The sequence below is a fragment of the Heterodontus francisci genome, chromosome 7, assembly GCF_036365525.1.
Source record: "Heterodontus francisci isolate sHetFra1 chromosome 7, sHetFra1.hap1, whole genome shotgun sequence".
Classification (NCBI taxonomy): Eukaryota; Metazoa; Chordata; class Chondrichthyes; order Heterodontiformes; family Heterodontidae; genus Heterodontus; species Heterodontus francisci.
In genome coordinates this window covers 83,509,337-83,524,373 of record NC_090377.1, presented here as the reverse complement: position 1 = coordinate 83,524,373, position 15,037 = coordinate 83,509,337, and the positions used below count along the sequence as shown (strand labels likewise).

The 15,037-nt window shown below is 41.4% G+C and overlaps 1 protein-coding gene across 4 annotated transcripts in view; it reads left to right on the top strand.

Moving 5' to 3' along the window:
• The window catches only part of pde1a (phosphodiesterase 1A, calmodulin-dependent), a 615,382-nt gene extending 601,839 nt beyond the window's left edge, over positions 1-13,543 (top strand). For 2 of the 4 annotated variants that reach the window (XM_068035558.1, XM_068035563.1), the window contains 2 exons: positions 2,406-2,537; positions 3,950-10,307. In XM_068035558.1, the coding sequence (XP_067891659.1) occupies positions 2,406-2,494 (89 nt within the window). In that variant the 3' untranslated portion in view covers positions 2,495-2,537; positions 3,950-10,307. Of the gene's footprint in view, positions 1-2,405; positions 2,538-3,949; positions 10,308-13,524 lie in introns of those variants that run through there. The other 2 variants (XR_010975386.1, XM_068035559.1) reach the window with 2 other exon arrangements.
• Positions 13,544-15,037: the final 1,494 nt, after the last annotated feature.

Sequence of the window (15,037 nt, the reverse complement as noted above, 5' to 3'; positions counted from 1 at the left end):
CATTCAGTGCTTAGCCCTTCATTCATAGATATTATCTCACTCTCATACATTTAGCACTGTTGCAAGCCTCAAACCCACAACTCACAGCTCACACACACTGGCAATTATTAAACCATGACAGCTACATCATCTAAACACATTCTTTTTGCCTTATCATTTCTGTTAAGGATATCCTCTGGTGCCTCACCCAAGTGTCCGTGTATAACCTTGTAAGTGAGTGCTGGGGCATGGCATGTTGTAGTTGAGATCAAACTGGTTTGTGTACACTTTGAACAGGCTTGCAGGTGGGAACCGTGGCTTATTTTCACTGCCCTAACCCAAGGGCAATGTAGCACCATTACCATGGAAATCATAGAAAATTTATGACATAGAAGGAGGCCATTCAGCCCATCATGTCCATACTGGATGACAAAGAGCTACCAAGCCTAATTTCATCTTACTGCACCAATTTCGTAGTCCTTTTTAAATGTGGTAAGAGTTCCTGCCTCTACCACCCTTACAAGTAGCCTCTGGGTGAAAAAATGTTCCCTCATCTCCCCTCTAATCCTTCCATCCATTAATTTAAATCTGTGCTCCCTGATTTTTGATCCCTCTGTTAAGGTAAACAGGTTGTCCCTATTCACTCTATCTAGGCGCCTCATAATTTTATATATCTCAATTAAGTTGCCTCTCAGCCAAGGAAAACAACCCCAGCTGATCCAATCTTTCGGTATAACTAAAATTGTTCAGTCCTGGAAACATCCTGGTACATCTCTTCTGCACCCTCTCCAGAGCAATCACATCTTTCCTGTAATGTGGTGACCAGAACTGTACATAGTTCTCAATCTGTGGTCTAACTAGTGTTGTATATAGTTCTAGTATAACCTCCCTGCTCTTATATTCTATGCCTCGGTTAATAAAGGGAAGCATGCCATCTTCCCTCTTAACCATCTTATCGACCTGTCCTGCTACTTTTAAAGATCTGTGAACATGCACTCCAAGGTCCCTCTTTTGTTCCACATTACTCAGTATCCTCCCATTTATTGTGTATTCCCTTGCCTTGTTGCATGTCCCAAAATGCATTACCTTACACTGCTCCAGATCGAATTCCATTTTTCATTTTTCTGCCCAACTGACCAGACCATCTACATCTTCCTGCGGTCTGAAGCTTTCCTCCTTGCTGTCAACCACAAGCCAATTTTTGTATCATCTGCAAACTTCTTTATCATGCCCCCTATATTTGAGTCTAAATCATTATTACAAAAAGCAAGCACTGAGCCCAGCGGAATCCCACTAGTAACAGCCTTCCAGTTGCAAAAACACCCATCAACCATTACCCTTTGCTTCCTGTCACTAAGCCAATTTTGGATCCAATTTGCCACTCTCCCTTGGATTCCAAGGGCTTTTATTTTTTGACCAGCTGCCATGTGGGTCCTTGTCAAAAGCCTTGCTCTATTTCATGTAGACCACATACACCACATTGCCCTCATCAACCCTACTTGTCACCTCCTCAAAACATTCAATCAAGTTAGTCAGATATGGCCTTCCCTTAACAAATCCATGCTGACTTTCTATTTCTGTGCAGCTCAGCCACTCACTGGATAAACTTGGGTAGCTTTTCAACTTGCCACCCAGATGGTACATTAGTTTTACCGATCGGCTTCCTGTTATAGAACCCATCCGATTTTAATTTCCATGGTTCCTATGGCAGTGAGATTCAGATGTCATTTCTACAGCAGGTGGTCTATCCTCAATGTCAGTGTTACACATGGAGCAAGTTGAAAATTCACCATCAAGACCAATACTTAATGTAATATGATTAGAGTTCTTCCAGGAAAAATAACTCCATGGTCTGCACTGAGGGCATGAAACATTCATGAAATTTCTAGAGACATCAGCTATAACATCATTCTTTCACACTTACATGTCAGACAACATGTCTTTGGGTAAGAGACAATTGTTTTGAATATATGGGCAGGTTTTCAAGTCTTCCATCCTGTGGAAACAGGACGGCAGCATCTGAAAACGTTGGGGACTAACCTACTGATACATATTGCTGTGACTACTGCTTTTGCCACAACAATGGGATACTGGAGTAGCTGCCTGAGTCAGGCACTGGGCTCTTTTAAAATGCTAATCACTGTTTTATGACATACATAGGAGCTCAGTGGTGATTTTTGGTCAGCACTGGGCAGAGTGTGCATCATGCATGCTCCGCTCAGCATCAAATGGCTGCCCTTCCAAAGGGGAACCTTTTTTGCAGAGCAGAATTGATGGCAGCATGGGAGCAGGCTATTCTCTCAGGAAGGAAATAACAGAGAGGCGTTTACTGAAGTACTATGTTAGCATGTTATGCTATTCATCTTTTGTGCGACATGCATGCTTTTGTAAAAGAAGTTAGTCTTAATTTAAGCTGTTACTTTCAGGAGAGACGGAACACTTTAAGGACTCAGAAGATTCAATGAATAATAGCAAAGGTATACTGGAGCAAAATGATGCTTTTAATCACAACTAGTTCAGAAAAGCTTCCAAGGATACAACCCTACATGGATACTGAGGTGATGACTACCTTTATTTTTCATGTAAACTTGTTCAGAATATTTGGGATGCAACTGAATTGGCTTAAGAATGACAAAACAAGGGAAGGAAAGAAAATCCATATAAATGAAAATAATCAAAATGGTTAAAGGAATGCTGACCTTTATATCTAGAGGTCTAGAATACAAGGGGGTAGAAGTCATGCTTCAGCTATACAAAGCCCTGGTTAGACCACATTTAGTTTAGTTTAGAGATACAACACTGAAACAGGCCCTTCGGCCTACCGAGTCGGTGCCGACCATAAACCACCCATTTATACTAATCCTACACTAATTCCATATTCCTACCATATCCCCACCTGTCCCTATATTTCCCTACCACCTACCTATACTAGGGGCAATTGCTAATGGCCAATTTACCTATCAACCTGCAAGTCTTTTGGTATGTGGGAGGAAACCGGAGCACCCGGAGGAAACCCACGCAGACACAGGGAGAACTTGCAAACTCCACACAGGCAGTACCCAGAATTGAACCCGGGTCGCTGGAGCTGTGAGGCTGCGGTGCTAACCACTGTGCCACTGTGCAGGATAAATTGCCCTTGGAGGGAGTGCCGCGTACATTTATCAGGATGTTACCTGGACTGCAAGTGTTAAATTACGAAGATTGTATTCCCTAGAATTTAGAAGGTGATTTCATCTAAGTTTTCAAGATATTAATTGGAACAAATAGAGTAGATAAAGAAAAACTATTTTTGCTGATTGAGGAGTCTTGAACTAGGGGGCATAGTCTAAACATTAGAGCCAGGCCTCTCTGGAGTAAAATTAGGAAACACTTCTAAACACGAAGTGTGGTAAAATTTTGGAATGCTCTTCCACAAATGGCAATTAATGCTAGCTTTGATAGATTTTTTATTAACCAAAGCCCTTAAGGGACATGGGGCAAAGGCAGGTAAATGGAGTTAGGTCACAGATCAGTCATGAACTCATTGAATGGTGGGAACAGGCTCAAGGCACTAAATGGCCTGCTCGTATATCTATGTGCACCATAGCTGACAGACTATTTTGCTGGTGGATTCGAGCCCCTTTGTATATCTGTTGTTCAATGTTCAATATGATACTGGGGTCTATATTAGTTTAAAAACACAGCTATTACAAACATTAAACACTCATGCTTTTGGGTATATTTGAAAATTATCTGGCATGAAGCAATATATTGTCAAAAGCAACTTAATGTCAGCTGTTCCTCGCAGTGAGGTAAATGAAGTATCTGATTGTCCCCACTGCATAATAGTTTAGTTTCACAAGTATGGAGATATTTTGTTGAAATCAACTAATTTGTTTTTTTTTTGAGATGCTGAATATCATAAAATGATTATCAGCCACTAGTAATGCTTAAAAATTTGCAGATATAAATTTTTTTTTTGTTTCTTTAGAGTGATAAATCATGGCATGGTGCTGGAATGATTAGAAGTTAACTTACTGCGCCTTCACCGAGCATCCCTCCAACACTGCTGATGTGTTACTTCAAGCAACAGGAACTTGATGGCATGGCACTGCTCTTCTTTAAAACCAAGAGCCGGAGCAATGACTTGTTTCATCCTTCTGTAAACTATTTAGTTTAACAATTTCTTCTTCAATAACTTTCCCATTTGGCTATAGTTGTTTATTTTACAAGGCCAACCATCGGGTTGTAGGTTATTTGAGCCCATACTGTACTCTTGATAGAATTGCTTTTGATAATAGTACTTTCATAACCTAAACCATTCAGCTCACTAGAGCTTAAAATTTGAGCAGAGTGACTAATCTTCCCATCATTGTACGTCCTTGACTATAACAGTAAACAATATACAAACAGCACTTTGACAGCGGTCAAGAAAGTTTGTAGCCTCAGGAAACAGAGTGCATCTTCAGGCCTTTGGACACAATCAGTTTTATTATAAGACAAAGCGCTTACAAACTCAGCTCTGGAATGAAACATTTAGTGGAAGCCCCATACGTTAGAGTTATACTGGTAAAATGGGCTGAATTTTATTAGTGCGGCACGCTTTGAACTCGTCAGCCTTCACGGACGGAAGCACCGCCGCTGAGCCCCTATGAGATTTCACGTGGGGGCTCATTTAAAAGGAGGGGGCGGAGCAGCCGCCCCAAATGACGTAGAGGAGGCAGCCACTGCTTCCCCGGCAATGGTGTTGGGCGCCATCGTGCAGGCGCCGGCGCCATTTTTAAAGGGCTGCAAGCCCTTAGGAGAAATTTTAATATTTAAAGTTATATTGCGCAGCATTATGTATAAAAAATCAAATAAATTCTGGAGGCCCTTTCCCACCACCCCCTCCACAATGTTTGTTGATGGGGCATTATAATCAAAAGAAACTTTATTCCCAACCCACACTTACCCCCTCAACCGCTTAACATTTGCCCTCCAACCCCTTCCCACCATCCCCACAGCCAATAAGATATGTTATTCCCACTCCCCTCCCTGCCCTGATAATATCAGTCCTCCCCCTCCCTGAACGAAGTTCCAAAGGTGCGCAAGTTGCGGCCGGCGCCCGTAATATTGACGGACCAGGTAGGTTCATCTGCATGTTTATTTATCTAATTTTAATATTTAAATGAAGGCCCCACCTCGCCGCCGCTGGTAAATTGTGGTGGGGCTTTCTTGGCGTCGGGGGTCATGGCGGGCCACTCCCGCAAGTATCTTACAGGCCTCCCAGCCACAACCCCCGATGTTGAGGGGCTAGTAAAATTCAGCCCAAAGACTCATTTGTCTGGTTGCTTATTGATGTCAGCAGAAACAGCCACTGTATTACATTGAGACTGCCTTTTTATTTATCTCCCTGCTTCTAGGCAATCGGATGCCAATTTGATAAATGACAACTAGCTGGGTAGATTCTAAATTCTGAGATCAACAGTGGTGCAGAGATCATGACCCCAAAGTTACGTTAGCAGTACTCAGAGCCACACCACGTACAAGTGTAATCGCAGCTTGCATGTTTCATGGATTTGTAAATACACTGCACCTTTGATGTTATTTCAATGAACCATGCAGACCTTTATGGTAAAGTTATTACTAAAAGATAAAGGAAATTCAGATCTTTACTCAATAATTTATTAATGATGTATGTGCTGAAGTGTATGGTTTCACTGTTATGTCCTTTCAAAATGTGAACCAAGCATTGTATTTGTTGATGGCTAATCCATTGTGGACAGACAGCAGTCAGCATTTTGTTAATTTAAGCTAAATGCTATAGCACTGAAAGAGATCTGATCTGTTCTGACAATTTTCACGAACAGCTCCTTTGCATTTAAATCTCATAAATTACTCTCTAACATTCTTCTGTTAAAATGAGAGCAAATACTGATTTTTTTTGTTTAGAGATACATTGGGGGCAAATTTCCTTGGGGGTTGACCCACACATCCATTGTATCTTTATTGGAAGAGCCTGGAGAAAACAGCATTCCTGCTACTTTTCCAGGGTTTCCATAACTCTTTCACCAAAGTTATGGTGAGCAAGCAGGAAAGCTCCCATGTCAATTCACCACCATTATTTCAAATTTAGTTCCCCCTTAGAACTTTGATGTAGTCCTCATGTAGCATCCACAAAATGTTTTTATTTTTAATACTGAATATTATAACTTTATAAATATTATGAAGGATGCATGAGTAAAATATGGGGAGCTAATTCCACAGAATCTTCCTGAAACAACTAATAAATATAAACTGCAGCCGTTCAAAGGATTTATTATTATTTCAGATAACTTTCTTGAAATGTTTGCACTTAAAAGCCTCAAACAAGTTGTTCAGCAACACAGTCCTGAATTTTGTGGCCACCGGTGAGATGATAAGGCTCACCGCGGACCTCGAAGAAAGCTGCCCACAAGATCTAGTGATCTCTGTGGGGGAGAATTCGCCTTTCCCAGAGTTAGTTTGATCCTAACACAACTATAGGGGATCTCTGGCATCCAGCAAGAGTGATATCATCGAGCAGATTAAGCAGCCAATCATATTTTTTCTCTTTGTTTATTCATTCATGGGATGTGAGCATCACTGGCAAGGCCAGCATTTATTGCCCAACCCTAATTGCCCTTCAGAAGGTGGTGATGAGCCACCTCCTTGAACTGCTGCATGTGATGTAGGTATGCCCACAATGCTGTTAGGAGGGAGTGCCAGGATTTTGACCAAGCAACAGTGAATGAACGATGATATAATGCCAAGTCAGGTTGGTGTGTGACTTGGAGGCGGAACGTGGTGTTCCCACGAGCCTGCAGCCCTTATTCTTCTAGGTGGTAGAGGTCACAGGTTTGGAAGGTGCTGTTGAAGAAGCCTTGGTGTGTTGCTGCAGTGCATCTTCCAGATGGTACATACTGCTGCCACTGTGCGCCGATGGTGGAGGGAGTGAATGTTTAAGGTGGTAGTTGGGGTACCGATCAAGAGGGCTGCTTTGTCCTGAATGGTGTCTAGCTTCTTAAGTGTTGTTGGAGCTGCACTCATCCAAAGAAGTGGGGAGCATTCCATCACAATCCTGACTTGTGCCGTGTAGATGGTGACAGGCTTTGTGGAGTAGGAAGTGAGTTGTTTGCTTGATGGTAATGGTAGAGTGAGTCATATGCCATGCCACCAAGTTACAGATTGTGGTTGAATTCCATTCTGCTGCTGCTGATGGCCCACAGTGCCTCATAGATACCTTGTTTTGAGCTGCTATATCTGTCCTGAGTCTATCCCATTTAGCACATTGGTAGTGTCACACAACAAGATGGAGGATGTACTCACTGTGAAGATGGGATCTCCACAAAGATTGTGTGGTGGTCACTCCTGTCAATACTGTCATGAATAGATGCATCTGTGACAGGTAGATTGGTGAGGATGAGGTCAAGTAGGTCTTTCCCTCTTGTTGGTTCTCTCACCACCCACCATAGGCCCAGTCTGGCAGATATGTCCTTCAGGACTTGATCAGCTCAGTCAGTTGTTGTGCTACCGAGCCACTTTTGGTGATGAACATTGAACTCCTCTACCCAGAGTACATTCTTTGTCCTCCTCAGTGCTTCTTCCAAGTCGTGTTGAATGCAGACGTACTTTTGAAGGATGGTAGGTGGTAATCATCAGAAGTTTTCTTTGTCCATATTTGACCTGATGCCATAAGACTTCATGGGATCCAGAGTGAATGTTGAGGACTCCAGAGCTACTCCCTCCTGACTGCATACCACTGTGTGGCTGCCTTGAGTAGGTCTGTCCCGCCAGTGGGACAGGCCATATCCAGAGATGGTGATGGAGGAGTCTGGGACATTGTTAGATATGATTCGATGAGTATGACTATGTCAGGCTGTTGCTTGACTCATCTGTGGGACAGCTCTCCCAGTGTTGGCACAAGTCCCCAGATGTCAGTGAGGAAGACTTTGCAGGGTCAACCAGGCAGGTTGTGCCATTGTCATTTCCAATGCCTAGGTTGATGCCGGGTGGTCCATCGAGTTTTACTCTTATTCAATTTTTCTAAAGTGGTTTAATACAACTGAGTGACTTGCTAGTCCATTTCAGAGGGCAGTTAAGACTCAACCACATTGTTGTGGGTCTGGAGTCACATGTAGGCCAGACCGAGTAAGGACGGCAGATTTCCATCCCTAAAGACATTAGTGAACCACATGGTAGTTTCATGATCATCATTACTGAGACTAGCTTTCTAATCCAGATTTATTAGTTCATTGAATTTATATTCCCCCAGCTGCTGTGGTGGTATTTGAACTCTGGAGCATTAGTCGAAGGATCTGGATTACTAAACAGTAACATTATCTTTTTGCTACCGACCCTAATTCTGCAAGAATTCCCAATTCTCACAGATGGCATACCAGGAAGTAAAATGTGCTGATTATTCTTCACTTTTTAATCATTTTGCAGAAACTAAAATAAAAGTTGGAACATAGATGGGATTAAGTTGGAAATTGAAATATCATAAATAAACTTTAAAAAATAATTATATGAAAAACCTATGGAATTTTTATCAGAATGGAGAAATTTGACATTCCACAAATATGGAATTAGTTTTTCAGGGCCAGAGAAGTCGTTTAAAAGTAATTATGACTTAGTATGCTATTAAAGACACAGTTACACATTATTCAATGAGGAGGCATAACTTTTCTTGGGTTTTTACAGTGAGATTAGAGCATAAAAAGTGGAAGTTCACATCAACTCAAGTGTTTTCTAAAGGTTTCCATCTCCAGGGACTTCAACTGCACACTCAAAGGAGGAGCAGGGAATCATTGACAGCAACTCTGGATTTCCTGCACATGCACGAATGCCAGAAGTTGCTGTCCAAATCACGATTGTAATGGCAATAATCACTGACAGTTTCGCTGTCACTAAAATGACAAAATCCAGGCCAATATCATTGTTAACGTAAATGGGAGGGAATTACACTGAGTTACCCCAATCTCCTACTGTAGCTTCAAGGAAGATTGATATGAACCCCAGAGGAAACAGCATCTGTGCCATTTCTTCAGGGTTTCTGCCAAACTGAGATCAGAAGGACCTCTGTGAACATTCCAAGTATACATACTACAGATTAAATGTTTTAATGTATTGAAGACTTATTTTACACATTAAAAGAAATGTATGATTTTAGATCTGATACAAATGCACAAAACCAGCATCTAAAGTGGAAATAATTGGTGTTTTTGAAAAGGTTTACAAAATTTAATAAGAAAAATAGCAGAATGAGATTACAAACAGGAATTTACCACTTAAAATGATTTAAGTGAGACCTATGTCTAGACGCAAGTAACTCACTTTCGATTTTCTTGTAATCTAATGCTAAACTATGACAGATACAAATAGAGCCATTTAAAAAAAACTCTTCCTCGACTAAAAATTATTAATGTGTTTGGCCATAGTACTTTGCCATTCTCAAAAGAGTTAATTGCTGAAATTTGATTATAATGCTATGCCACACTATTTAATCTTACGATTCGTCATGTAATCAGACTAGATAAATTCTTATTTTTAGTGTTTATTTATTCTTATGTTTATTGTATTTATTTAAATGACATCAGTAACTGCTTAGCCTGCTCGTTGATAGTAGAAATATCTGATCTTCATCAACTATGGAAGAACTTTTTTATTGACTTCAAATGAAAAACATTCAAATTGCTTCTGACTAAGTATCACAACAAAACACTTTAATGAAGTAAGAACAGTCTGAAGACAGCACTAGGTTAAACTGTTTAGAATGATTGGATTTAAAAAATCCTGTAAGAAAGATATTTAGTAATTCTTCTACTCTTTAATGAGTTGGAACCACTAGTCTACATTATTCCCAATTAAATGCTGGAAAAATGGGGATTTTTCCAGGGTTTTCACAGGTCTTCAGCCAAAGTTACAGCATCCAGTCAAAAGACCCTCCTGCAGAAACTCGACCCTAACTGTCTGAGATTGCACATGGTTAATGGCCAAGAAAGGCAAGAGGCCAGAGATAGTGACTAGCACAATGAAGCCAAACTCTTATTCCCTCAGGAGAGGAGATGGTGGGGAGAAGTTGGGAGAAATTGGAAGAAAGGAATTAGAACAGAAAATTGGGAGGAATAAAAGCTGCAAAGTATTGTACAAGACTGAATTACGTCAAAAATATGAAGTGTGATTGCTTTTGTATCTAGACTATGTGTTGGATGCTTTCCTGTGTAAATGCATTAGTTCAATATTCTCTGCAGTTGTGTTTTGTCTCCTGGGCTGCAGTCACTGTACAGAATATAAATAATTGTACCTGATTAAATAAATAGAAAACCTGGACTTTTTGTACTATTCATTACTCATATGCAAAAGAAAGAAAACATTTTTCTCTTGGAAATAGTTGGTAAAGCCATTTGGAAAAAATGAAATAAAATGACAATAATTTCTTAGCATTGTTATTGGTTTGGATATTGGGAAATAATTTATTTAAACGTTCTCCATTAATGAAGAATATTGCAAGTTGAATAAATATTTAATTCAACTTCTGGCCACTTGATTAAAAGATATAACTGAAAAAGAAACCTATTTGATATCAAAGAATCTAATGCTTCAGTCCTACTTGTGCATAAAGCTGTTTCCCGCTTTTATTGTTTCATTTTTGTTTTTAATAGCCCTATGAGTTACGTCTCTTTATGTCAGCTTCCTCTTTTAAAGTGACCAAAATATATGCCCAACTGTTCTTCAATAGATAGTACCATAAAGAATTGGAGGATTTGTGAATGTGGTATACACATTGCATGTTCTGAATTTCCAACTTTTGAGATGCCAGTACTTACCCAAAATCAACAGTGTGCTCTTATGTTTTTTGAAGTTACAATACGGGGGGGCCCATCAGTACTTCCACAAGCTGCCCCACAGAGACTAGTAGGTGACGCGGGAGATCTGTGCTTCTGGTCATTAAGCAATGGGTTACGCACCTCATTCAGGCCCATCAGGGAAAGCACAAAGTGAAAGGCAAGAGAGCAAGTAAACGGATGTTGGCCACGAGTACCTGCTAGCAGCCAAGTGCCATTCACAGAGGCGTTAGACCAGGCTGTTATGTGCTGTTTCAGCACATAGCTCAGGGCAATTAAAAGAGATGGAAAGTTAAATATAAATATATATAATAAAGATAGCAATATGGAGGTGGACAGTATATGGGAAATTAAAGTTTAGACAAATCTCCACATAATACTAGAATGGAAAATAAAAGTTTGAGGTCATTTGTCAATTATTTGTTTGCTCAATAATAATTTGTGAAAAAAGGAACCTCTGAGCCAATATGTTTCCTGGATTGAACTTTAAATGTCAAGTATTGCAAATGAACTTAACATGATGAATTATTCAAGGCAAGTTACAATGCTGAACTGAATTTGCTACAATCACTCTGTTAGTTTCGCATACATTAGCATTATCAAGAAACTGTGTAAGAATTTGTAACTTTTATGTTTTTGGCATCAAAAACACAACATAACACAAGAACCCACGTACTAAATAAAAGTATGCAAAATCAAATTGCTACCAAAAGATTTAATTTCACATAATGGTCTAAATCTTGCATTGAGAATAATGGTGATTCCATTAACAGTCACTGTTATTATGGAGTGAATTGAACAGCAACTTCCAATGGCCACACTTGCACAGTTAAACACAGATATCTGGACATTGTTGTCTGAATTGCCCTCTTGTCCTTCCTTTTCCTCCACAAGCTTCACTACATTGGCACCGACAGTCTCAACATTAAAACACATGAAGGACATGAAGATACGGTAATCACCTACTAGGCACCCATTTAAACACAACAAAAAAAGTCAGGGTTTGTGCATTCAGGCGTAAGTGAATTTGTCAAAGTATTATAAATCTTAATTACTGCCAAACAACCTCACTGGCACTGAACATTTGCTTTTATAAGTGTGGAGTCTCATTCCTCCCGATTGTCACGATTATTGGAGATTTTAAAAAATTAAACTTTTTTTTATTTTTTCTTTCTCTTTTATCTCTCCTCTCTCAACCTTTCTTTCCCTCACTTTAATTTGCTTTCTGTACACGATTTTACATTAAATTAAATATTCTGACCTGCACTTCATGGTTTAGATTCCGCAAAGCCAAAATTAGGTAAACCCCAAATTGTGCTCAGGGATCACGATGCGCAATTAGCCCACACCCATTCCTTCCAATACAGACAGTGTGCAAACTTTGTGCTACCTGCTTATTTATACGGTAGCTGCATGCAGCCCAGCATTAAACATGCTGTAGAGTGGCTGCATGCCTCAGCTGGGGGCTCAACTTCTTGCAAGTTTAGCACCATTTAAAGCTAGTCTGCACTCCTTAAAGCCCGCCTGCACCTCTTGAAGGAGAGGTGCATTCTGGCTACAGCAGGTGCTGTAAGTGGCTGGGGAAGATATTCTGAGCAGCAAGAAAAATGACTATTGGCTCAACAGGGGAGACAGCATGCATCAAGGTTCTCAGATGCACTACTGAGGGTCTTGGTGCAGGAGGTGGAGAGGAGGCGAAATGTCAGGGAGCCAGGAAGCTCTCCAGACTGCAAAGACAGTGGGACCAGATAGCCATCACAGTCAATGCAAACAATGTAGCCTAGAGGACCTGAATGCTGTACCAAAAGAAGTTTCATGATCTCACACAACCTCATCTATGAATGCCATATCCTTACAACTGAACCACTAACCTCAGACACTGCTCAATTCACCACAGCCACCCACCCTCCTTCATTTATCTACCAACAATCTCTATTAATCATGATTCATATCTCACATTCATTGTTTTACCTCATCCTCACACACTTAACAGTGCTGTGAGCCTCACACTCGCATCTCACAGCTTGTAGACACTGTCAGTTATTCAATCATGATAGGCACATCATCCAAACACATTGCTCCACACTCACTAACATATTTCCCTCTCTCTTGCAAGGAATGATGGCACACAACCAGAGGCATACAGAACCTCAATGACCTCCCTTACACAACAGTGCACAGTGAATTCGGAAATGTTTCAAATATCATCTGCTTCAGCTTGGAAGGAGCTCGGTGTATAAAAGTTTATGGCCACAGTCACTTTCACAGTCATTGGCAATGCAGTCCTTGCCCTGCTCTGAGGCTGTTGTTTGGGCTGCAACAGGTGGCAGATTTTAGTGAACATCTCCTTGGTGAGGTAGAGATGATTGATGTGAGATGTGTTTCTCGCTGAGGTAGGATAGTTGCTCCCTGAACACCCTGGGTGGATATGACCTCATGCTGAAAGCCCTTCTTCCCTAATAGGCAGGGAATAGGCACCATGGAGGTGACAGTGCTACCTATCATTGGAGCCGTCATGACTGAGCTCATGGCCAACGGCAGGGCTGAAGCCATCAAAGTTGACAGTATGTTCATACCTAAACTTGTGTTCACATCCCACTTCCCCATTATCTCACAATCTCTTCTGGTTAACAAGCTGCAAATGGTATAAGCATGAGTCTCTTGCTTTCTACTTACTCCTAACCCTCACCACAACCCTACCCTTGTGTCTTTCTCCTTTCAGATACCCAAGAACTGCCACCTGGCCAGGCAGCAGTGGAAGACAAAGAGATGGAAGAGCAGGAAGTCAATGATGGTGATTTTAGTGTGGAATATTGGGTGGTTTGTTTATAAAGTTGGTTTGGAATGTTTGTTTTCTGGTGGCTTTTATTTCAGCATTGTGGCCAAGAGGATGCTGTGATAGTTCAGTAACAGATGGACAGTTGCTGAATAGGGAATTAGGGTTCATTGGTGCTGCAGTTGGATGAGCTGATGATGACAGCCTGACTAGAAAGGGGATATAGTGGTTGCCTCCTCCTCTTCCTCCTCCTCCTCTTCTTCCTCTTTTTCCTACTCCTCTTCCTCTTCCTCCTCAGCTGCTCGCCATATACTTGGTGGCAAAGGCTGTGCCCTCAGATAGTGAGGTTGTGCAGCATGCAGCAGACCACAACAAACCATGACATGCGCTCTGCTGAGTAGGACAGGACTCCTCCAGAGCAGTCCAGGCAATGGAAGCATGGTTTATGGACTCCAATGGTCTGCTTGATCACATTTCATGTGGTGCATGGCTTTTGTTAAATGGATGCTGTCCATGCTTGCGTGGGTTGTGCACCAGAGTCATGAGCCAATGTGGTCAGTGGATATCCCTTGTCACCCAGTAGCCACCTTCTGGTTTTTCATGTTGGCTCAAATCCAGATCGTACAGTGAACTATCACAGAATGAAGGCATCATGACTGCTGCCAGGAGGCCAGGCATTGACCTGTTGGTGTGCTGAGTATGGTCACTCGCCAGCTGGGCATTGAGGGATGGAAATCCCTACCAGTTGTAGTACATCTCAGAATTTACATGCAGCGCCCACAAAGCGCTGTGCCTGCAGTCAATGGCAACGCTGCAACATAGGGAAATCCTGATGGAGCGATTTGCTTACTCCACTTTCTTTTCTCTGACAAGAGGGAATGAAATATATTCACCTCTCTTTGCATACAGTACAGAGCCTCACACAACAATGGACAGTCAACGGGGAAATGTTGCAATTATTATCTGCTCCAGTCTGGAAGGTGCCTGACACATAAAAGTTTATGGTCAGGGTCACTTTCATAGTCACTGGCAATGCAGTCCTTGCTCTGTGTTTCCTCTGCACATTCTCCCTGTCATGCTGCAGGCCAAGGGGAATACAAACTACTGCACCCTGTCTGGGATAAGTGGTCTGAGCAGAACCCTTGAAGTCAGAACCAAGACATAAGCACGTGGCCCTGTAGATGTCTGCAACTTTAAATAGCAGTACAAACAACCAAACACTTCTACAAACTTATCAACAGCCACAGAAATCAATCAGCAACTCACCTGAAAGTAGTTGATGATTTCTTTAAATTGCATTGGTGATGTGGGTGTCACTGGCTAGGCCAGCATTTATTGCCCATCCCTAATTGTCCTTCAGAAGGTGGTGGTGAACTGCCTTCTTGAACCGCTACAGTCTTTGGGGTGCAGGTACACCCACAGTGCTGTTAGGAAAGAAGTTCCAGGATTTTGACTCAGC